At 49.5% G+C, this 24,705-nt stretch overlaps 1 protein-coding gene across 3 annotated transcripts; it reads right to left on the bottom strand.

The window, feature by feature from the left end:
- Positions 1-1,659: 1,659 nt before the first annotated feature.
- On the bottom strand, positions 1,660-24,414 carry ASMT (acetylserotonin O-methyltransferase). 3 transcript variants are annotated; one of them, XM_054473469.1, is made up of 9 exons: positions 24,205-24,273; positions 16,231-16,405; positions 15,229-15,358; positions 12,612-12,680; positions 10,050-10,168; positions 9,649-9,730; positions 9,131-9,273; positions 3,469-3,591; positions 1,660-1,938 (listed from the first exon to the last, which is right to left on the bottom strand). In XM_054473469.1, the coding sequence occupies exons 1-9, from the start codon at positions 24,271-24,273 to the stop codon at positions 1,727-1,729; spliced, it is 1,122 nt and encodes a 373-aa protein (XP_054329444.1). In that variant the 3' UTR covers positions 1,660-1,726. The 3 variants fall into 3 exon arrangements, with proteins under 3 accessions (XP_054329444.1, XP_054329445.1, XP_054329446.1); XM_054473470.1 differs by lacking the exon at positions 9,649-9,730 and having other exon boundaries at positions 9,131-9,271; positions 24,205-24,414; XM_054473471.1 differs by lacking the exons at positions 9,131-9,273; positions 9,649-9,730 and having other exon boundaries at positions 24,205-24,340.
- Between the last annotated feature and the right edge of the window lie 291 nt (positions 24,415-24,705).

The following is a 24,705-nucleotide window of genomic DNA, read 5'->3' as shown; positions in this document are numbered from 1 at the left end:
GAAAGATGCCTTTTAAACAGATTAGACATTGCAAAAAGAAGCAGATTCTCTTGTGTTTTTCCAAACTTAAAATTTGAAATGTGCACACCATTCCTTACCTTTCTTGTAGATGAGTTTGCTAGGACCACCACAGCTAATGACTGCAAACTTTGGGCTTAAGGAGAAGGAATTTGTATTCTCCCAGTGCTGCCCAGGCACGGTGGCTCACGCCTGTAATCCTAGCACTTTGGGAGGCTGAGGCAGAAGGATCATGAGGTCAGGAGATCGAGACTATCCTGGCTAACATGGTGAAACCGTGTCTTTACTAAAAATACAAAAAATTAGCTGAGTGTGGTGGCAGGTGCCTGTAGTCCCAGCTACTCAGGAGGCTGAGGCAGAATGGTGTGAACCTGGGAGGTGGAGCTTGCAGCAAGCCGAGATCACGCCACTGCACTCCAGCCTGGGCAACAGAGCGAGACTCCATCTCAAAATAATTAATAATAATAATAATAATAATAATAATAATAATAATAATAAATTTGCCCAGTGCTGCAAACTAGAATTCCGAGATCAAGATGTCTCAGAGCTACGTTCCCTCCAGAGGCTCTAGGGGAGGACTCTTCCTGCACCTCCCAGTTCCTGGGGGCTCCAGGTGTCCCTGGGCTTGTGGCCGCATCACTCTAGTCTCTGCCTCTGTCTCCATGTGGCCTTCTCACCTGTGTCTGTGTCCTCATGTGGCATTTTCCCCTCTCTTCTGTGTGTTTCTGTGTCTCTTGTTTTCTTATAAGCACATCAGTCATATTGGATTTAGAGCTCATCCTAATGGCCTCATCTTAACTTGATTTCATCAGCAAAGATCTTACTTCTAAATAAGATCCCATTCACAGGTTCCAGGGGCCACAGCCTGGACATATCTTTTGGGGAACAGAATTCAACCCACAACAACTTGGTTTGACGATTATTCCATTTTGTTGTGTTTTCTCATCTTTTTAGTTGAAAAAAAAAATGTTTAGACTGAGAGTAAAGAAAGTACCAAAATAATCTAAAATGTACACTAGAGGAAAACAAGAAGTAGAAAACCTTGTTGACATCGTGGAAGAGGCCCAGGGAGAAATGGGTATGAGATTGGTAGGAGGGAAATATTTTCCTCTTCTGTAGCATCTTCTGCTGATTTCTCTGTATCCACAGATGGGGCGTGATCTAATCTGGTGGCAAATGGCTGTGTTCTCATGGTGGCTACATGAAAATATCTGAGTACAGATCCATACAGGAGAGACAGACGGGACTGTCTGAGGCAGAAAGAGAGAGAGACAGAAAGCCTCACCTTTCTCACTGGTGAAATGGCATCACTAATGAGTCACAGAGCTGTGCAAGGCAGCCTGAAAGGAGAATCTCATATTTCATAGACACCTATAGTTGCTACGTCCAAAACCAGTGCCAAAGTTCTGTTCAGGGTGAAGCTTCTAACAGACACCCCTCAAGGTGAACACTGCAGTCCCATGTTACAGCATGAAGAGGACCAAAACTTTGCCTACAGTCAATGTCAAAGCTGAGCTCACACCCCCATCAGCGTGGTCCTCAGTAAAGCCTGGGAAATAATCTACAAAGTAGAAGCAGTCCAACCCTGTCCACAGAAGCCTCCAGTCACTTATTGTGTGAACACCAAGAACAAGAAGCCACTGGAGATACATCTCTTTATTATTATGTCTTGTGTGCCTTGACGGTAGTTCCAGATCACAAGAAAAAGTTATTTCCTGGCTAGAATGGCATCATAAATGGCTCCTGTTTTCTTAAACTGGAAGTCTCTGAAGCCAGCAGAAGACAGGAGCATGTGGTAGTGGGTGGGGGTCCTCTCCTGTCCTTCCGTCTGCACAAGCATGTTCAGAGAGTAGAGCTGCGTGAGCAGAGGACCCCGCCTGTCTTCATCCAGGAGGCTTTCAATTACCAGAATGCCACCACCTAGAAAGGGAGGGGCACAGTCCACATCACACACAAACACACAGACAGACTGTGCCAAAGTCCCAGTGAACCATAAGGACAGCCGGGGCACTGTCCCCATCACACACTCAGAGGCTGTGCCCACGTCCTCATGGATCACCAGGATGGGTGGACCTCACAGGACGCTGGGACACTGTCCCCATCACACACATAGAGGCTGTGCCCATGTCCTCGTGAACCATCAGGATGGATGGACCTCACAAGACACTGGGACACCGTCCCCATCACACACACACATAGAGGCTGTGCCCACGTCCCCATAAAGCATCAGGATGGGTGGACCTCACAGGAGAGCTGGGACACTGTCCCCAACACACACACAGAGGCTGTGCTCATGTCCTCATGGACCATCAGGATGGGTGGACCTCACAGCAGAACTGGGACACCATCACGAACATACACATGGAGGCTGTGCCCATGTCCTCATGAACCATCAGGATGCATGGACCTCACAGGACACTGGGATGCTGTCCCCATTACACACAGAGGCTGTGCCCATGTCCTCATGAACCATCAGGATGCATGGACCTCACAGGACACTGGGATGCTGTCCCCATTACACACAGAGGCTGTGCCCACATCCTCATGAACCATCAGGATGGGTGGACCTCACAGCACACTGGGACACTGTCCTCATCACACACACAGAGGCTGTGTGCACATTGTCATGAAGCATCAGGATGGATGGACCTCACAGGAGAACTGGGACACTGCCCCCATCACACACAGAGGCTGTGCCCACATCCTCATGAAGCATCAGGATGGGTGGACCTCACAGGAGAACTGGGACACTGTCCCCAACACATACACAGAGGCTGTGCCCACGTCCTCATGAAGCATCAGGATGGGTGGACCTCACAGGAGAACTGGGACACTGTCCACAACACACACACAGAGGCTGTGCCCACATCCTCATGAACCATCAGGATGGGTGGACCTCACAGCACACTGGGACACTGTCCTCATCACACACACAGAGGCTGTGTGCACATCGTCATGAAGCATCAGGATGGATGGACCTCACAGGAGAACTGGGACACTGCCCCCATCACACACAGAGGCTGTGCCCACATCCTCATGAAGCATCAGGATGGGTGGACCTCACAGGAGAACTGGGACACTGTCCACAACACACACACAGAGGCTGTGCCCACATCCTCATGAACCATCAGGATGAGTGGACCTCAGAAGTCAGTGGGGCACTGTCCTCATCACACACACAAATACTAGCCTAATTCTGAAAGAATTTCATCAAAATGAGGCCACTGAAGTTTCAGAGGACCTTTCACTTTTTCCATCTTTATGTGGTTTTATCAATAGAATAGAAATTAGGACCCTATTTATTGCAGGTCGTTATCTAAAAGGAAAGCCATTGGGCAGGATGTCTACACTTACCTGTGGGATGATTTCAGTGTCTGCCTTCTGAATGTGACTCCTGCAATTCTGCCCCAAGTCACAAGCACACGCTGAAATGCAAACCCCACAACTTACCTGGCTTGCAACTGTGGTAGATCCTCTCCAGCAGGTGTGAGCACTTTCCGTCTGCCCAGTCGTGGAGGATCCTGGCCAGGATGTACAGATCTGCTTCCGGAAGAGGGTCTTTAAAGAAATCCCCTGGAACACAGGGCAGGCACCCTGAGGTCAGCCTGCAATCCAATCCCATTTGACTAAACCTATTCCAGGCACAAAAGGTCACCTGAATGGGTCAAACCTTTCCCACGTTTTCCAGGCTAGTGACCTGCAGACCTAGACTTGAAAAACAAAAAGGCTCAGGAGAAAGATAAGAAAATACTGAATGATAAGTGTGGCCTCTTTCTCTCCTTCTCCTTTAAAAAAAAAATCATAATATGATTTCTTTCTTTTTGTTTTTTGTTTGTTTTTTGAGATGGAGTTTTGCTCCTGTCGCCCAGGCTGGAGTGCAATGGTGTGATGTCTGCTCACCGCAACCTCGACCTCCTGCGTTCAAGCGATTCTCCTGCCTCAGTCTCCTGAGTAGCTGGGACTACAGGCACGTGCCACCATGCCCAGCTAATTTTTGTATTTTTAGTAGAGACAGGATTTCTCCATGTTGCTGAGGCTGGTCTCGAACTCCCAACCTCAGGTGATCTGCCCGCCTCAGCCTCCCAAAGTGCTGGGATTACAGGCATGAGCCACTGTGCCTGGCCCATGTTATCTCTTTCTTTCTTTCTGATGTCCCCTGCAAAACTACAGCTGCTGATATCACCCAAAGCTGCGGATTCCAGGAGTCCCTGGGAATTCGGTCAGCAGCTCCTAACTGATGAGTTGAACTGAACCTACAGTCAAGACCTGTTCTCCACATTTAAAGTAAATACGCAAGACTGACCCTTTATGTGTGTGCGATGTCAAACACTCAAGTCTCGTCATAGTTTTCCCGCAAAATTATAAGGTGCCAGTCTTGGGAGAGATCTTGGTGAGCTCTGTGCAGTAAATAGTTAGCTCAGGCCAGGCACGGTGGCTCATTCCTGTAATCCTAGCACTTTGGGGGGCCGAGGCAGGTGGATCACGAAGTCGGGAGTTCAAGACCAGCCTGGCCAAAATGGTGAAACCCCATCCATACTAAAAATACAAAAATTGGCTGGGCATGGTGGTGGGCGCCTATAATCTCAGATACTTGGGAGGATGAGGCAGAGAATTGCTTGAACCCAGGAGGCAGAGGTTGCAGTGAGCTGAGATCGTGCCACTGCACTCCAGCCTGGGCAACAGAGCGAGACTCCGTCTCAAAAAAAAAAAAAAAAAAAAGGCCGGGCTCAGTGGCTCACACCTGTAATCCCAGCACTTTGGGAGCCTGAGGCAAGCAGATCACGAGGTCAGGAGATTGAGACCATGCTGGCTAACACGGTGAAACCCTGTCTCTACTAAAAATACAAAAAAATTAGCCAGGCATGGTGGCAGGCGCCTGTAGTCCCAGCTACTCTTGAGGCTGAGGCAGGAGAATGGCATGAACCCGGGAGGTGGAGGTTGCAGTGAGCCGAGATCGCACCACTGCACTCCAGCCTTGGCGACAGAGCGAGACTCCATCTCAAAAAAAAAAGAAAAAAGAAAAAAGAAAAAAAAGAGTTAACTCAGGCCAGGCACGGTGGCTCACCCCTGTAATCCCCAGCACTTTGGGAGGCCGAGGCAGGTGGATCACGAGGTCAGGAATTCAAGACCAGCCTGGCCGAGATAGTGAAACCCTGTCTCTACTAAAAATACAAAAAATTAGTCAGGCATGGTGATGGGCGGCTGTAATCTCAGCTACTTAGGGGGCTGAGGCAAAAAATTGCTTGAACCTGGGAAGCAGAGGTTGCAGTGAGCTTAGATCACGCCACTGCACTCCAGTCTGGGTGACAGAGCGAGACTCCATCTCAAAAAAAAAAAGGGGGGGCGGGGGTTAACTCAGCAGGCCTGTGTTGTCCAAACCCTCCACATTCTAAAGAGAGGATTGGCATTTTATTGGCAAGTCTAATCTCTAAGAATGTCCTACCCCACAAGGGTATCTTTGTTCAGCTGGGTCTCTGGGCCACCCAGGATAGTTTGTACTAACAGTGGGATTTACTATAGGAGCTTTGAGCAACAGGATCACCTTGGATGTCAGGGCTTACGGAGGCTCTTCAGGCTGGCAGTGAGTGGTGTGTGTTGTCAAACCTTGTTGTTGGGGGAATTAATTGCTGTCCACAGCTCCACTGGGAGAAGACAACCAGAAGCTCACGTGTTATTTCTCCCGAACTCTATCCCATGCTCCTTTCTCCTTTGCTGATATGCATCTGTATTCTTTCATTGTCATAAATATAACTATGAGTAGGATGGCTTTTCTGATCTCAGTGGGTCCTTCTAGTGAATTATTGAAACTGAAGGTAGTCGTGGAGACCCTGGCCACACCCCTCACTTCAGAAATGATATGACTGGCTGGGCACGGTGGCTCACACCTCTAATCCCAGCACTTTGGGAGGCTGAGGCGGGTGGATCTCCTAAGGTCAGGAGTTTGAGACCAGCCTGGTCAACACGGTGAAACCCCATCTCTACTAAAAATACAAAAAAAAGGCCAGGCGCGGTGGCTCATGCCTGTAATCCCAGCACTTTGGGAGGCTGAGGCACGCGGATCACCTGAGATCAAGAGTTCAAGACCAACCTGGCCAACGTGATGAAACTCCATCTCTACTAAAAATACAAAAAGGCTAGGCATGGTGGCTCACACCTGTAATCCCAGCACGTTGGGAGGCCAAGGCGGGCAGATCTCCTGAGGTCAGGAGTTTGAGACCAGCCTGGTCAACATGATGAAACCCCATCTCTACTAAAAATACAAAAATTACCCGGACGTGGTGGTGCGTGCCTGTAGTCCCAGCTACTTGGGAGGCTGAGGCAGGAGAATGGCGTGAACCTGGGAGGTGGAGCTTGAAGGGAGCCGAGATCTGTCACCGCACTCCAGCCTGGGCAACAGAGTGAGACTCCATCTCAAAAAAAAAAAAAAAAAAATTAGCTGGATGTGGTGGTGCATGCCTGTAATCCCAGCTACTCGGGAGGCTGAGGCAGGAGAATCTCTTGAACCTGGGAGGTGGAGGTTGCAGTGAGCCAAGATCCCACCATTGCACTCCAGCCTGGGCAACAAGAGCAAAACTCAGTCTCAAAAAAAAATGAAAAAAGAAAGAAAAAAGAAATGATATGACTGTGTGTCACGGAAGTTAGGCAGTTTTCCTGGAGTCTCATGGTAAACGGAAGTCACATACAGGCTTCCAGATTTCAAGCCTGGATGCTTCCCTTTAAACCATAAGGTATCCTAACAGTTGTTGAGGTTGCAAAACCATGAACAAAAAAACATTTTCTCTCAGGTCCTATCCAACCAACAAGCCCTGCTACAAACTCTTTTTTTTTTTTTTCTATTTTTGAGACAGAGTCTCACTCTGTCGCCCAGGCTGGAGTGCAGTGGCTCGATCATGGCTCACTGCAGCCTCCACCTCCCAGGCTCAAGCAATCTTCCCACCTCTGCCTCCCGAACACCTGGGACCACAGGTGTGCACTGCTACACCTGGCTAATTTTTTTTTTTTTTTTTTTTGTAGATACAGGTTCTCACCATGTTACCCAGGCTGGTGCTGAACTTCTAGGCTGAAGTGATCCACCCACCTCAGCCTCCCAAAGTGCTTGGATGACAAACAAGTCACTGCACTGGGCCTTACCTCTTTTTTTTTTTTTTTTTCTGAGATGGAGTCTCCCTCTGTCACCCAGGCTGGAGTGCAGTGGTGCAATCTCGGCTCACTGCGAGCTCCACCTCCCGGGTTCATGCCATTCGCCCGCCTCAGCCTCCTGAGTAGCTGGGACTACAGGCACCCGCCACCACGCCTGGCTATTTTTTTTTTGTATTTTTAGTAGAGACGGGGTTTCACCGTGTTAGCCAGGATGGTCTCGATCTCCTGACCTCGTTATCCGCCACCTTGGGCTCCCAAAGTGCTGGGATTACAGGCGTGAGCCACCGTGCCGGGCCTGGACCTTAACTCGTAACACTCTTAGAGAGTAGCATGAAAACAGGACAATAGACGCTGTAATAGGAAATCTTAAAGCGTTTTCCAACTCAGGACCTCGGCATGCACTGACTGTTCCTAAAACAATGCTCTATTTTTTTTTTTTTTAAGATGGCGTGTCACTTTGTCTCCAGGCTGGAGTGCAGTGGCGGGATCTCGGCTCACTGCAACCTCCGCCTCCCAGTTCAAGCGATTCTCCTACCTCAGCCTCAAGTAGCTGGGACTACAGGCGCCCGCCACCATATCCAGCTAATTTTTGTATTGTTAGTAGAGACGGGGTTTCACCGTGTTAGCCAGGATGGTCTTGATCTCTTGACCTTGTGATCTGCCTGCCTTGGCCTCCCAAAGTGCTGGGATTACAGGTGTGAGCCACTGTGCCCAGCCAACAAGGTTGTTTCTTTCACACAAACCGGGTTCTTCTCATCCTTCAGATCTCATCTCAGCCTCCCATGAGCAAGCTATTTACATTTGGTGTTTTCTCCATGGAATGAATACAACTCAGCCATAAAACGGAACGAAATAATGCCCTTTGCAGCAACTCGGATGGAGTTGGAGGCTGCTGTTTTAAGTGAAGTAACTCAGGAATGAAAAACCAAGTATCAGATGGTCTCACTTATAAGAGGGAACTAAGCTATGAGGATGCAAAGGTGTATGAATGATACAGTGAATTTTGGGGACTCAGGGTGAAATGTGGGAGGTGGGTGAGGGAAAAAGGACTCTCAAAAAAAAAAAAAAAAAGAAAAAGAAAAAGAAAGGCCGGGCACGGTGGCTCACGCCTGTAATCCCAGCACTTTAGGAGGCTGAGGCAGGCAGATCGCCCGAGGTCAGGAGTTCGAGACCAGCCTGGCCAACATGATGAAACCCTGTCTCTACTAAAAAAATACAAAAATTAGTCAGGTGTGGTAGCAGGCACTGTAATCCAGCTACTCAGGAGGCTGAGGCAGGAGAATTGCTTGAAATGGGGAGATGGAGGGTGCAGTGAGCCGAGATTGTGCCACTATACTCCAGCCTGGGCGACCGATGCAAACTCTGTCTCAAAAATACATAAATAAAATAAAATAAGTTTTTGAAAAGACTACACATTGAGTACAGTGCACACTGCTTGGGAGACAGGTGTAACAAAATCTCAGAATTCACCACTAAAGAATTTACCCGATCGGGCACAGTGGCTCATGCCTGTAATCCCAGCACTTTGGGAGGCCGAGGTGGGCAGATCACCTGAGGTTGGGAGGTCTAGACCAGCCTGGCCAACATGGTGAAACTCCATCTCTAGTAAAAATAAAAAATTAGCCGGGCGTGGTGGTGGCTGCCTGTAATCCCAGCTACTCTGGAGACTGAGGCACAAGGATTGCTTGAACCCAGGAGATGGAGGTTGCAGTGAGTTGAGGTTGCACCACTGCACTCCAGCCTGGGCGACAAAGCAAGACTCTGTATCAAAACTAATAATAATGATAATTGTAAGAAAACTATGCCTACACCCAGCTTTCCATCCACCATGAATAACAGACAGTGTTGACTTGAGGGTATTGTCAGGAGCGAGAAGGAAACCACATCACATCCTCATCATTTCCCAGAAGCATCCAGCCCCCCTGGAGAAGCCGTGAGACACGTCTCTGCTTCCCCACAGACACAAACACACCTTCCTGGAAGTCAATCTGTTCTTCCTCCTGGAATGAGAAGTGCTGCTTTGCCGTCCACACCACTTCTGGGATGTCAAAAACGGTGACCTTACATCCAGGGTACAGGGACATGCATTCCTTAGCCACAGCTCCAGCCCCACCTGGAAGGGGACACAGCTTGTTTGACCCTCAGAGATAAACCTGAGAGACGTCGCTCACCCTCCACACACCATTGACCCTCCACACCCGTGAAGGGTCCAACCCAGGAACTTGGGTCCTTCCACCCTGTCTGGTCTTTTTTCTTTTTCTTTTTATTGTACTTTAAGTTCTAGGTTGCATGTGCAGAACATGTACTTTTGTTACATAGCTATCCACGTGCCATGGTGGTCTGCTGCACCCATCGACTCCTCATTTATATTAGCTATTTGTCCTAATGCTCTCCCTCCCCCAGCCTCCCAGCCCCCCAGGCCCTGACAGTCCCTGGTGTGTGATGTTCCCCTCCCTGTGTCCAGGTGTTCTCATTGTTCATTTCCCATCTATGAGTGAGAACATGCGGTGTCTGGTTTTCTGTCCTTGCGATAGTTTGCTGAGAATGATGGTTTCCAGCTTTATCCATGTCCCTGCAAAGGACATGAACGCATCCTTTTATTTATTTATTTATTTATTTTTGAGATGGAGGTGGAGGTTGCAGTGAGCTGAGATCGTGCCATTGCACTCCAGCCTGTGTGACAGAGCAAGACTCCATCTCAAAAAAAAAAAAAAAAAAAAAGACATTGCTAACGCAGTCTCCATAGAGAACAGGAGACACAGCTCTGAGGTTTTGGGGGCAGGGGGTACTTACCAAGCATCAGAATTGAGAAAATAAAAGGCATTTATAACACATTCCCCATACAGAACAGGAGCCACACCTCCGAGGTATTAGGGGTGAGGCGTACTTACCACCGAGATCACACATAAGCGGGAACACTGACAGGTCAAAGGCGGTCAGCACGCTTCTCCCGTTGACGCTCCAGACCTCCTGCAGAGCCAGCATGAACTGTAGCCGCTCGCCCTCGGACCTGGCGTGCAAAACCACGCTTGTCAAGAGGGTGAGGATCCGGGGAAGCGTCCAGAGCAAGGGCGTACATAACCCCCTGTTGAGAACGGAGCTCTACCCCACAGGTGCACCTGGAAGGCTTGCATTTGGGAAATGGAACAGGAAGTCATTCGGGATGGGGGAACCGTAGGTCAGCCAGCAAAGTGTACCCAGCTCTGGGAAACCTGGAGTTGATTCAGAACAGACGATTGTTCGCTGGATGGGAAGGGATTTCTATCCGAAGAGGAGTTTAGATGTTTTCTAAGAAGAAGGTCAATCATATGTTCCCCCATCCACAGAGCCCAGCTCCAGAGGACAAATCCAGGAAGGGGGTGGGAGGTGCACACATCCTGGGGAAGAGGCCAAGAGGGAAAGGTGCAGACAGAGGCGGACAGGGCTCTGGTGCTGGAAGCGTTTCCTGCTCCTCCTCCCCACAGCTCCCTCTCTCCTCCTGTCCTCTCTGCTGCAGGGGTTTGCCTCAGAGTAGCGAGGGCTGAAAAATTGCCTCTTAGGTACCAGGGACACTATTCAGGTGATGGGTACACTAAAAGCCCAGGCTCCACGCTGCAACATGTAAGCATGGAAGACCCGGGTACTTGTGCCCACTAAACAGATACATATATTCACATATACGTACACATGTATATATATATATATATATATAAAGAAAGGAAGGAAGGAAGAAAAAAGAAAGAAAGAAAGAAAGAGAAAGAAAGAAAGAGAGAGAAAAAAGAAAGGAAGGAAGGAAGAAAAAAGAAAGAAAGAAAGAGAAAGAAAGAGAAAGACAGAAAGGAGGGAGGGAGGGTGGGAGGGAAAGAAGGAAGGAAGAAAGAAAGAAAGAGAGGAAGGAAGGAAGGGAGAGATGGGTGACGGAGGGAGGAAATGAAAGAGGGTGGGTTGGAGGGACGAAGGAAGAAGGACCAAGGGACAGAGGGACAGAATGAAGGGAGGGAGGGAAGGAGAAAGGGTGGGAGGGAGGGAAGGAAGGAAGGAGAGAGGGAGGGAGGAAGGAAGAAAGGAGGGAAGGTAGGAAAAAAGAGACAGCAAGCAAGCAAGAAAGATAGAAAGAGAGAGGAAGGAAGGAAGAGGAAGGAATGAAGGAAGGAAGGAGAAAGAAAGAAAGGAAGGAAGATAGAGAAAGAAAGAAAGAGAGAAAAGGGGGAAAGGAAAGCAGACCAAGGAGAAGAGAGGAGGAGAAAAGGAGGGGAAACACGGGGCATGAAAACAGAGATGAGAGAAAGGAGAAGACGGGAGAGGAGGTAGGCAAAGTGAGGGGAAGGGAGAGGTGGAAATGAAAAGAGAGGAGAGAAGGGAAGAGAAAGAAAGGAGGAAAGAGAGGAGAGAGGAAGAGGAAAAGAGGAGAAGGAAGATGAAAGGGGATGGGAGGGAAAAGGAGAGGAGAGGAAAGGAGAGAGGGAAGGAGAGAGAAGAGACAGGAGACAAGAGAGGGAAGATGGGAGAGAGGAGGGGGAAGGTGGAGAGGAAAAGACAGGAGAGAAGAGAAGGAAAAGGAGAGAAAGAGAGGAGGATGGAAGAGGAAAAGAGAGGGAACAGGAGGGAAGGAGAGGAGAGGGGAGGGGAGGGGAGAGGAGGGGAGGAGAGGAGAGGTTCGGGGGCAGGCAAACCACTCAGCCATCTCCTTGTCCTTCATACCCTTCCCTACTCCGTGCCTCAGCCAGTTGGAACACCGGACGGGCCCATCAATTCACCTCCATCTGGGAATTCTAGGTAAGAGCTTCAGGCAAAGGCCAAAGCTGTGCCCACGTCCACAAAGCAAAGTGAAGAGCTGAGGTCTCAGCTGGCCTCACCTTCACCTCTGAACAAATCAAAAACTGGGCCTCTATTTTCTTTTCTTTCCTTTTTTTTTTTTTTTTTTGAGATGGAGTTTCACCCTTGTTGCCCAGGCTGGAGTGCAATGGTGCAATCTCAGCTCACTGCAACCTCCACCTCCCAGGTTCAAGCAGTTCTCCTGCCTCAGCCTGCCAAGTAGCTGGGATTACAGGCATCCGCTACCACGCCTGGCTAATTTTTGTATTTTTAGTAGAGACGGGGTTTCACCATGTTGGCCAGGATGGTCTTGATCTCCTGACCTCAGGTGGTCCGCCCGCCTCGGCCTCCCAAAATGCTGGGATGACAGGTGTGAGCCATTGTGCCCGGCCCGTGCCTCCATTTTCTACATAAACACTGAGTTTGTGAGTAGTCCTTTGGAAGGAAGGGTCAAGTTGCACCTCCTCAGGAATCTGATCAATTTAAACATCAGACGAGCAAAATCTGGGGTAGTAGTGGGGGTGGGGGATGTTATTTTAAATTAAATGGCAACTTCCTCCTGGGTTGTGCCATTTGAGTAAATGGATTGAGTCTCCTAAGTCCTTTAAAAATAAACAGAATCTTATATGGGTTGTTGGTTTCAAAGTGATGGGTGTTACCTGTAGATGGCAGTAAAAAGCTCTTCAGCGGGAACGCCAAACGTCTCCAGGTACTGGTTCCTTCCTTCTCTAAGAAAAGAGAGGGAAGGCTGTTGTTTAACTATTTTATTTTATTTTATGAGACGGAGTCTCGCTCTGTCACCCAGGCTGCAGTGCAGTGGCACGATCTCAGCTCACTGCAATCACCACCTCCCGGGTTCACGCCATTCTCCTGCCTCAGCCTCCCAAGTAGCTGGGACTACAGGCGTCCGCCACCACGCCTGGCTAATTTTTGTATTTTTAGTAGAGACGGGGTTTCACCATGTTGTTCAGGCTGGTCTCGAACTCGTGACCTCAGGTGATCCACCCGCCTCGGCCTCCCAAAGTGGTGGGATTACAGGCGTGAGCCACTGCGCCCGGCCTTATTTTATTTTATGAGACGGAGTCTCGCTGTGTCGCCCAGGCTGGAGTGCAATGGCACGATCTTGGCTCACTGCAATCTCCACCTCCCGGGTTCAAGTGATTCTCCTGCCTCGGCCTCCCAAGTAGCTGGGATTACAGTCACCCGTCACCACGCCTGGCTAATTTTTGTATTTTTTAGTAGAGATGGGGTTTCACCATGTTGGTCAGGCTGGTCTCAAACTCGTGACCTCAGGTGATGCACCTGCCTCGGCCTCCCAAAGTGGTGGGATTACAGGCGTGAGCCACCGCGCCTGGCCAGCTGTTGCTTAATTGTTTAAACCTGAGGACTTAATTGTTACACCTGACCTCTTTGTTCCTTGCCCAAATTCTTATCTAAGGGGTCTGGGGAGTAATGCTCTATAACCAGAAAGTCTCGTGACATGGGTTTTATTTAACCCTATATTACACAGCTCAGTTTCCAACCTGACTCTGGCATAACAACACATCACAGATAAAGAAGAAAATAAAAGGCTGGGTGTGGTGGCTCACACCTGTAATCCCAACACTCTGGGAGGCCAAGACGGGGGCAGACAGCCTGAGCTCAGGAGTTGGAGACAAGCCTCAAAGACAGGGTGAAGCCCCGTCTCTACTAAAACACAAACAATCAGCCAGGTGTGGTGGACGCCTATACTCCCAGCTACTCAGGAGGTTAAGGCATGAGAATCGCTTAAACCTGGGAGGTGGAGGTTGCAGTGAGTCGAGATCGTACCACTGCACTCCAGCCTGGGCAACAAAGCAAAATCCTGTCTCAAAAAAAAAAAAAAAAAAAAAGGAAATAAAAATAATTTAGCCCCAAACATGTTCTCTTTGCCATAGCTTGAAATACTCCTGTAAAGCTATCTGTTGTGGAGAAAATCTACATTCTGGAGAGAATCGCCTTCCTTTTCCTTCCTTTTTTCTGATCCAGGAGAGAACCAAGTCGGGTAAGAAACAGTAACAGTCTATTCTTTCTGAAGCCTGCTACCTGAAAATTGTATCTACATAATAAGAACCTTTTTCTCCACAACCCCCTATCTTAACCCAGACATTCCTTTCTTTTTTTTTTTTTTTTTTTTTTTTTTGAGACAAAGTCTCGCTCTGTCACCCAGGCTGGAGTGCAATGGCGCGATCTCAGCTCACTGCCACCTCTGCCTCTCGGGTTCACACCTTTCTCCTGCCTCAGCCTCCCGAGTAGCTGGGACTACAGGCGCCCGCCACCGCACCTGGCTAATTTTTTGTATTTTTAGTAGAGACGGGGTTTCACCGTGTTAGCCAGGATGGTCTCAGTCTCTTGACCTTGTGATCCGCCCACCTCGGCCTCCCAAAGTGCTGGGATTACAGGCGTGGGCTACCGCACCTGGCCACCCAGACACTCCTTTCTATTGAGTCCAGGTCCTCCCTCTCTCTTTCTTTCTTTCCTTCCTTCCTTCCTTCTTTCCTTCCTTCTCTTTCTTTCTTTTTCTTTCTTTCCATTATTTCCCTTCTTTCCCTCCCTCCCTCCCTCCCTCCCTTCCTTCCTTCCTCTCTCTCCTTCTCTCTTTCTTTCTCTCTTTCTCTCTCTCTCTGTATTTCTCTCTTTCTTTCTCTCTTTCTCTGTTTCTTTCTTTCTTTCTTTCTGAGACAGAGTTTTTGCTCTGTTGCCCAGGCTGGAGTGCAGTGGCACAATCTCAGCTCATTGCAAACTCTGCCTTCTGGGTTCAAGCAGTTCTCCCGCCTTAGCCTCCTGAATAGCTGGGACTACAGGTGCCTGTCACCACGAGGTCATCACGAGGTCAGGAGATCGAGACCATCCTGGCTAACACGGTGAAACCCCGTCTCTACTAAAAATATTTAAAAAATTAGCCGGACGTGGTGGCGGGCACCTGTAGTGCCAGCTACTCGGGAGGCTGAGGCAGGAGAATGGAGTGAACCTGGGAGGCGGAGCTTGCAATGAGCCGAGATGGTGCCACTGCACTCCAGCCTGGGTGACAGAGCAAGACTCCGTCTCAAAAAAAAAAAAAAAAACTAAGAAAAAGAAACCTTCCCTTTGGCCTCCTCCAGTGCCTCTTCACCAGCCCCTGGGGGGAGTCCTGAGACTTGGTCACCGCCTGGATGCAGCCCCCACCTCACAGCATCTGCCTGGGTGCAGCCCCCACCTCACAGCATCTGCCTGGGTGCAGCCCCCACCTCACAGCATCTGCCTGGGTGCGGCCCCCACCTCACAGCATCTGCCAGGTGGCCCCAGCACCGGTAGCTGGTCCTGCCCATGTACTTCAGCATGCTGCATTGTGATGTCGGGCTGACCGTGGTCAGGTAAGCGCTGGACAGCTCTGTGTTTCGATAGAAAGCTGAAACACACACACAAAAAAGGGAAAAAGCAGTGAGATTCGGAGTTGCTGCCGGCGGACGCTCCCCAGCTCGGCAACATCGTGATTTCAACATGATTACAACCTCATCTCTTTTTTAGAGATGGGGTCTTGCTCCCGCCTTGGAGCGGCAACACCCGTACAGCTGGAGCCTTCTATGGAAGGCACAAAGGTGACCCTGGGTGGCAAGCACCCCCGTCAGGTTCGGTTTGTACAAATCCCCATCGGGAGTTTGGGTGCAGCAAGTACAAAGGCAGATGAGCCTCAAGAGGAAACGTACATTACTTTCCACAGAATGTCTAAAATAACTATTGAGGCTGGACATGGTGGCTCATGCCTGTAATCTCAGCACTTTGGGAGGCCGAGGCGGGTGGATCACCTGAGGTCAGGAGTTCGAGACCAGCCTGGCCAACATGACGAACTCCTGTCTCTACTAAAAATACGTGGTCCAGGCTGGTCTCGAACTCCTGGGCTCAAGAAATCCGCCAGCCTGGGTCTCACACTCTGGCAGCTTTGACGTCCCCAGGGCAGAGGTCGGTAGCTGCCACAGAAACTACACGACCCCCAAACCTGCAAATACAGACGGAGTCTCACTCTGTCGCCCAAGCTGGAGTGCAGTGGCCCGATCTCGGCTCACTGCAACCTCTGCCTCCCGGGTTCACGCCATTCTCCTGCCTCAGCCTCCTGAGTAGCTGGGACGACAGGTGCCCGCCACCACGCCTGGCTAATGTTTTGTATTTTTTTAGTAGAGACGGGGTTTCACCGTGTGAGCCAGGATGGAAATGGTCTCTCTTTTTACAGAACACGTGGGCTGCCTACTTAAAATGCCTCCTTCAAAACGCCCGTGTCCTCACCTTTTCCTCCCCTCGTCTCCACTTTCAGCAGCTTCAGGGACACGCAGATGTCCAGCAGGAGCTCTGTCCCATGGGCGTTGGCCCCAACACCTGCAGCCACTGCCGCCACGTCCAGGGGCCCTGGAGCCTCGGCGAGAAGGTCAAACACGCCCAGCTCGCAGGCGGCGAAGAGAACCTTGGAGCATGAGTGGAAATAAAAGGTCAGCGCTCAGCCTCCTGGGAACCACAGTCTTAGAAACACCCCATACCATGGCAGGCTGGGGAGGAAAGCATTGTTTTATTTATATTCTTATTCATTTATTATTTTTTTTGAGAGGAGTCAAATGAGGTTGCACCACTATGGAAAACAGGCATATTTATTTATTTATTTATTTTTATTAATTAATTAATTTGTTTATTTATTTTGAGATGAAGTCTCACTGTATCGCCCAGGCTGGAGTGCAGTGGCACAGTCTTGGCTCACTGCAACCTCTGCCTCCCGGCTTCATGGCATTCTCCTGCCTCAGCCTCCTGAGTAGCTGGGATTACAGGTATGTTCCACCATGCCCGACGAATTTTTGTATTTTTAGTAGAGACGGGGTTTCACCATGTTGGCCAGGCTGGTCTCGAACTCCTGACCTCAAGTGATCCACCCTCCTCGGCCTCCCAAAGTGCTGGGATTACAGGCGTGAGCTATAGTGCCCCGTCCTCCGTCTCTCTTTTTGAGACAGAGTCTTACTCTGTCTGCCAGGCTGGAGTGCAATGGCGTGATCTCGGCTCACTGCAACCTCCGCTTAGCAGGTTCAAGCGATGCTCCTGCCTCAGCCTCCTGAGTAGCTGGGATTACAGGCATGAGCCACCATACCCAGCTAATTTTTGTATTTTTAGTAGAGACGGGGTTTCACCATGTTGGCCAGGCTGGTCTCGAACTCCTGACCTCAGGTGATCCACCCACCTCCCAAAGCCAGGGATTATAGACATGAGTTAATGCACCCAGCCGGGAGGCATTTGTAAATGAGGTTGCACCGCTATGGAAAACAGGGTGGGGCCAAGCGCAATGGCTCATGCCTGTAATCGCAGCACTTTGGGAGGCCGAGGCTGGCAGATCACGAGGTCAGAAGTTCGAGACCAGCCTGGCCAACATGGTGAAACCGCGTCTTTACTGAAAATACAAAAATTAGCTGGGCACGATGGCACGTGCCTGTAATCACAGCTACTCGGAAGGCTGAGGCAGGAGAACTGCTTGAACCTGGGAAGATGAGGTTGCAGTGAGCCGAGATCACGCCACTGCACTCCAGCCTCGGTGACAGAGCGACACTCTGTCTGAAAAAAAAAAAAAAAAAAAAAAAAAGAGCCGGGCACGGTGGCTCACGCCTGTAATCCCAACAGTTTGGGAGGCCGAGGCGGGCGGATCACGAAGTCAGGAGATCGAGACCAGCCTGGCTAACATGGTGAAACCCCGTCCCTACTGAAAATACAAAAAGTTAGCCAGGCATGGTGGCGGGCGCCTGTAATACCAGCTACTAGGGAGGCTGAGGCAGGAGAATCGCTTGAACCCGGGAGGCAGAGGTTGCAGTGAGCCGAGATCGCACCACTGCACTCCAGCCTGGGCAACAAGAGCGAAACTCCATCTCAATAGATAAATAAATAAATATAAAAATAAAATAAATAAATATAAAAATAAAATAAAGCAGTAATCAGGTAATGCCTTCAAATAATACATAAACTATAAAAAATGAATAAATCGGCACGGTGGCTCATGCCTGTAATCCCAACACTCTGAGAAGCCGAGGTGGGCAGATCACCTGAGGTCAGGAGTTCAGGGCTAACCTGGCCAACATGGTGAAACCCCATCTCTACTAAAAGGTATAAAAATTAGCTGGGCATGGTGGTGTGAGCCTGTAGTCCCAGCTACTGGGGAGGGTGAGGCAGGAGAATTGCTTGAATCCTGGAGGTGGAGATTGCAGCGAGCCGAAATCGCACCACTGCACTCCAGTCTGGGCAACAGAGTGAGACTCCGTCTCAAAAAAAAAAAAAAGAATAAATCATCCGTGCATTTCTTTTCTTGCACACATCGTTTTGGATGGGTGCCAAGGCTCAGGCAACCTTACTGATAGAAAGTTACAAACAAACCACAGGGAAAGATGGTTTCTTGAGACCACGTGTCTTCCAGGATACTCACAGTTAGCGTTATGCCAACAGCATGGGGACGGAAACACAGATTAGACCTACCACTATCTTTTTTGTTTGTTTGTTTGTTTGTTTTTGAGACGGAGTCTTGCTCTGTCACCCAGGCTGGAGTGCAGTGGTGCAAACTTGGCTCACTGCAACCTCCACCTCCCGGGTTCAAGTGATTCTCCTGCCCCAGCCTCCCGAGTAGCTGGGATTACACGCACGTGCCAACACACCCGGCTAATGTTTTGTATTTTTTTGTATTTTTATTTATTTGTTTATTATTATTATCATTATTTTTTTGAGACAGAGTCTCGCTCTGTCGCCAGGCTGGAGTGCGGTGGTGTGATCGCGCCCCACAGCAACCTCCACCTCCCGGGTTCAAGCCATTCTCCTGCCTCAGCCTCCTGAGTAGCTGGGACTACAGGTGCCTGCCACCACGCCAGGCTAATTTTTTGTATTTTTAGTAGAGGCGGGGTTTCACCGTGGTCTCGATCTCCTGACCTCGTGATCCGCCTGCCTCGGTCTCCCAAAGTGTATTAGTTGTTGTTCTTATGAAGGTTGTATTAAGATATACTCTATTCAGGTGGTATTAGCTTTTTTGTTAAACTGTTATCAATTCCTGTTTGGTTAAGGTTGCATTGACTGTTTCAGTAAGTCTGCATAAAGTTTATTATTCTAAGCTTGTATTAGCTCCTTTTCTATTAAAGTTATATTAGGCCAGGTGCAGTGGCTCACACCTGTCATTCCAGCACTTTGGGAGGCCGAGGCAAGCAGATCACTTGAGGTCAAGAGTTCGACACCAGCCTGGCCAACATAGTGAAACCCCATCTCTACTAAAAATACAAAAAGTAGGCAGGCACGGTGGTGCATGCCTGTAATCCCACCTGTTCGGGAGGCTGAGGCAGGAGAATCGCCTGAACCCAGGAGGCGGAGGTTGCAGTGAGCCGAGATCCTGTCACTGCACTCCAGCCTGGGCAACAGAGTGAGACTCGGTCTCAAAAAAAAAAAAAAAGCTATATTAATTCTTGTTCTTTAATGTTGTACGAACCTTTTTCTTATTTATTTATTTATTTTGAGATGGAGTCTCGCTCTGTCACCCAGGCTGGAGTGCAGTGGTGCGATCTTGGCTCACAGCAAGCTCCACCTCCCGGGTTCAAGGGATTCTCATGCCTCAGCCTCCCGAGTCGCTGGAACTACAGGCGCCCGCCACCACGCCCTGCTAATTTTTAAAGTATTTTTAATAGAGACGGGGTTTCACCGTGTTAGCCAGGATGGTCTCAATCTCCTGACCTCCTGATCCTCCCTCCTCGGCCTCCCAAAGTGCTGAGATTACAGGCATGAGCCACCACACCCGGTCCGTATTAACCTTTTTAAATTAGCGTTGTGTTCTGTTTTATTCAGTAAAGTTGTATTCATTCCTTTCGGGGTTGTCTCAATTAATTGTTCTTTTAAGGGCCTATTAAATGTCATCTTCTTATGGCTAAGTTCACTGTTGGTCTATGAAAGGTGCATTAACTGTTTCTGTTAAGGGTGCGCTAAGTTTGATCTTTTTTTTTTTCTGCTCCCAAAGAGTTTTTTTTATTATTATCATTATACTTTAAGTTCTGGGGTACATGAGCAGAACGTGCAGGTTTGTTATATAGGTATACATGTGCCACGGTGGTTTGCTGCACCTGTCAACCCATCATCTACATTAGGTATTTGTCCCAATGCTATCCCTCCCCTACCTCCCACTTTTTTGTTTTTGTTTTTGTTTTTTGAGACAGGGTCCCACTCTGTCCCCCAGGCTGGAGTGCAGTGGTGCGATCTCGGCTCACTGCAACCTCCGCCTCCCGGGTTCAAGCGATTCTCCTGCCTGAGCCTCCCAAGTAGCTGGTACTACAGGCGCCCGCCACCACGCCCAGGTGATTTTTGTATTTTTAGTAGAGATGGAGTTTCACCATATTGGCCAGGCTGTTCTCGAACTCCTGACCTTGTGATCAGCCCGCCTCGGCCTCCCAAAGTGCTGGGATTACACGTGTGACCCACTGTGCCCGGCCAAGGTTATACTAAATGTTATCTTCTTAAGGTGATATTCACTCTTGGTCTACGAAAGCTGCATTAGCTAATTGTTTCTGTTAAGGGTGTACTAAGTTTGATCCTCTTAAGGTGGTATTAACTCTGCATTAACTCTGGTTCTGTGAAACTTCTGACAACTCCCATGACATGGTATCGTGTGCCGTAAAGTAAGTGTTCTTCCAAGATTTAGAACCCACCAAACCACCTCCCTGAACACCGCTTGACCAGCGACAGGCTTTGAATGAGCAGTCAGTAGCCCCAGCGGGAGGCCTGTGGTCAAACGAGGCAAAGGTAGCAAATTACTGTTGTCTGGGACAGTAACAGAAAACCCACCTCTACTAAAAAATAGAAAAATTAGCCAGATGTGTTGGCGAGTGCCTGTAATCCTAGCACTTCGGGAGGCTGAGGCAGGCGGATCACGTGAGGTCAGGAGTTCGAGACCAGCCTGGCCAACATGATGAAACCCCGTCTCTACCAAAAATACAAAAACTTAGCCGGGCGCGGTGGTGGACGCCTGAAATCCCAGCTACTCAGGAGGCTGAGGCAGAAGAATTGCTTGAAACTGGGAGGCGGAGGTTGCAGTGAGCTGAGATCACACCACTGCACTCCAGCCTGGGCAACAACAGTGAAACTCCATATCAGAAAAATAAATAAAAATAATTTTAAAAAAATTAGCCGGGCGTGGTGGAAGGCACCTGTCATCCCAGGTACTCGGGAGCCTGAGGCAGGAGAATCGCTTGAACCCGGTAGGCGGAGGCTGCTCTGCGTATCGGTGGCTGGGGAATAGGTATTTCTAACCCTTGAGGGCCTAGGGATAAAATTCAGGGGCTCTACAAACTAGGAAGGAGAAGAGACTTCACTCTAATTTTCACTACCTCTTCCTAAGATGTGGTATTCCCTTCAACCATGAGTGTGCTTGCAAAACACAGCCATGATACCGGAACCTGTAGGAGCCAGGCACGGTGGCTCACGCCTGTCATCACAGCACTTTGGAAGCCGAGGTGGATCACCTGAGATCAGGAGTTTGAGACCAGCCTGACCAACATGGAGAAACCCCGTCTCTACTAAAAATACTAAATTATCTGGGCGTGGTGAAACCTGTACTCAGGCTCACACCTGTCATCACAGCACTTTGGAGGCTGAGCTGGATCACCTGAGGTTGCGAGTTCCAGACCAGCCTGACCAACATGGTGAAACCCCGTCTCTACTACTAGAAGTATAAAATTTTTATACTAGAAGTATAAAAATTAGCCAGGCAAGGTGGCGGCCGCCTGTCATCCCAGCTACTCAGGAGGCTGAGGCAGGAGAATCGCTTGAACCCGGGAGGCAGAGGTTGCAGTGAGCCGAGATAGCACCCCTGTGCTCCAGCCTGGGCGACAAGAGGGAAACTCTGTCTGAAAAAAAAAAAAAGGAAAAAAACAAACAAAAAAACCGGTGGCCTGCTGACAGAGAGAAACCGCAGATATTTTGAAGTCACATGAGATTGGTTGCAGACGTCTCAAAATACCGTCAGCACACAACCCCCTTTCACGATGATGCTGGTTTTTGGCTTTTGTTCTGAGACAGAGTCTCACTGTGACACCCAGGCTGGAGTGCAGTGGCATAATCTCGGCTCACTAGGCTTCAGCGATCCTCCAACCTCAACCTCCCAAGTAGCTGGGACTATAGGTGTGCACCACCCCCCCTGGCTAATTTTTAAAATATTTTTGGCCCGGCACGGTGGCTGACGCCTGTAATCCCAGCACTTTGGGAGGCCAAGGCGGGTGGATCACGAGGTTAGGAAATCGAGCCCATCCTGGCTAACACGGTGAAACCCCGTCTCTACTAAAAATACAAAAAATTAGCCGGGCGTGGTGGCGGGCGCCTGTAGTCCCAGCTACTTGGGAGGCTGAGGCAGGAGAATGGCGTGAACCTGGGAGGTGGAGCTTGTAGTGAGCCGAGATCACCCCACTGCACTCCAGCCTGGGTGACAGAGCAAAACTCCGTCTCAAAAAAAAAAAAAAATTGTAGAGATGGGGGGTCTCACTATGTTGCCCAGACTGGTCTCGAATTCTTGGGCTAAAGCGATTCCCTTGCTTCAGACCCCCAAAGCGCTGAGATGACAGGTGTCCCCGCTGAGCCCAGCCATCATTAACCCTTTTCAAGCATAATTCAGGGGCATTTAGCACATTTGTGATGTTGTACAACCACCACATCTGCCGGGTTCCAGAACATTGGCATCACCACAAAAAGGGACAGTGTCTCCGTTAAAGACTCCCTCCGCAGTCCTCCTCAGCCTCTGCAAACCACCAGTCCACTTTCCGCCTCGAAGGATTTGCCTGCTCTGGACATTTCAATGGCTCACGCCTGTAACCCCAGCACTTTGGGAGACTAATGTGGGCGGATCACTTGATGTCAGGAGTTCGAGACCAGCCTGGCCAACATGGTGAAACCCCCGTCTCTACTAAAAATACAAAAATTAGCTGGGCATGGTGGTGGGTGCCTGTAAGCCCAGATACTCGGGAGGCTGAGGCAGGAGAATAGCCTGAACTCTGGAGACATAGGTTGCAGTGAGCCAAGATCATGCCACTGTAATCCAGCCTGGGCCACAGAGCAAGACTCCATCTCAAAAAAATTAAAAAAAAAAAAAAAAAAAAAAAGGAATGAGGTGTTGCTTCCCTGTGGGTGAACCCTGAAAAAACTCTCCTCTATTATAAATGCACAGTACAATTATTTACTGGGTTAATAAACAACCACGCTTCTGGAGGCTGGAAGTTCAACATCAAGATGCCAGCAGGCCAGACTGGGCAGCAGGCCAGCCTGGGCAACACAGTGAGACCCTTTGCAGCAGGCCAGCCTTGGCAACACAGTGAGACCCTTTGCAGCAGGCCAGCCTGGGCAACACAGTGAGACCCTTTGCAGCAGGCCAGACTGGGCAACATAGTGAGACCCTTTTTTTTTGAGATGGAGTCTCGCTCTGTCATCAGGCTGGAGTGCAGTGGCACCATCTCAGCTCACTGCAACCTCTGCCTCCCAGGTTCAAGCAATTCAGCCAAACCTCCAGGTCACCCCTGTCCCTACTCCATATACCCCTGTCCCTACTCCATATACCACTCTATCATGAAATGTTTTTAAAATTTCAACAGTTGCAGTTCAATAAAAATTGTCTTGTTTGTAATCCTATGTATTTCATTTAAGCTTTATTTCTTTTTTGTTGTTCTTGTTGTTTGTTTGTTTGTTTGTTTTGACACAAAGTCTTGCTCCGTCGCCCAGGCTGGAGTGCAGTGGCACGATCTCGGTTCACTGCAACTTCCGCCTCCCAGGTTCAAGCAATTCTCCTGCCTCAGCCTTCCGAGTAGCTGGAACTACAGGCACCTGCCACCACACCTGGCTAATTTTGTATTTTTAGTCGAGATGGGGTTTCTCTGTGTGTGTCAGGCTGGTCTCGAACTCCCGACCTCAGGTGATCTGCCCACCTCAGCCTCCCAAAGTGCTGGGATCACAGGCGTGAGCCACAACGCCCGGCCCAATGTACTTACATATACTGATTGATGTCTCATGTCTCTGTAAAATGTATTGAACCACGCTGTCCCCCAACCACCCTGGGCACATGGCTTCAGGAACTCCTGAGGCTACGTCGTGGGTGCACGTCTTTCACTGTGGGAAATAAACCTCCTAAAATGATGGAGACTCGTCATTTTTCTTGATTGACACTCCCAACAATGGAACGTGAGTGTGATGAACGGAAGTCTATTCCCCCTTGTCCCACAGAGCTTATCCTACCTGGGACACCATGAAGCCGTTGGCGTACTCATTAAGGAGTCGATAGGCGTGGTCCTCTGAGGATCCCATCTTGTCTCCAATCCAGCCGTGGCTTCCGGAGCCTCTGGAGCGCTTGCTTCAAGGAGCACGGAGCCTGCTGGCAAGCCGGGGACGAGCCACCTGCTCACGGCTGCTGCCTGACTCTCCCTGCTGCCTGCCCGGTACTCAAACAAAGACGGATCACTCTAGAAATGTTCATTAACCTTATTAGGGGATCACAAAGCGTGTGGGAATTCCCTGGCTTTCTGGGCACCCCTCCGCAGCCCCAAAATAGTCTGCATCAGGCCCCCCCGAGCCCTTGACTCATCAGCTGTAGAACTGATCCCAAACCAATATGCTCACCCATCATTAGCACTCATTAATCGTCTTATGGATTGAACAGGTTCTGTATTCATTTCTGGGGGTCGTGCGAATTTCTGCAAACTGGGTGGCTCAAAAAAACAGTTGTCTCACGCTTCTGGA

Source organism: Pongo pygmaeus, chromosome Y (genome assembly GCF_028885625.2).
Source record: "Pongo pygmaeus isolate AG05252 chromosome Y, NHGRI_mPonPyg2-v2.0_pri, whole genome shotgun sequence".
Taxonomy (NCBI): domain Eukaryota; kingdom Metazoa; phylum Chordata; class Mammalia; order Primates; family Hominidae; genus Pongo; species Pongo pygmaeus.
The sequence above is the reverse complement of the archived record's forward strand: the minus strand, read 5'-3'. Positions and strand labels throughout refer to the sequence as shown.

Excerpts from the sequence above, each read along its gene's own strand:
- ASMT (XM_054473469.1), bottom strand. The coding sequence starts at position 24,273 with ATGGGATCCTCAGAGGACCACGCCTATCGACTCCTTAATGAGTACGCC. Across the intron at positions 12,681-15,228 it reads CACCTGGCAGATGCTGTGAG|AGAAGGAAGGAACCAGTACC; the intron begins GTGGGGGCCGCA and ends CTCTTTTCTTAG. Across the intron at positions 1,939-3,468 it reads CTACCACAGTTGCAAGCCAG|GTGGTGGCATTCTGGTAATT; the intron begins GTAAGTTGTGGG and ends CTCCCTTTCTAG.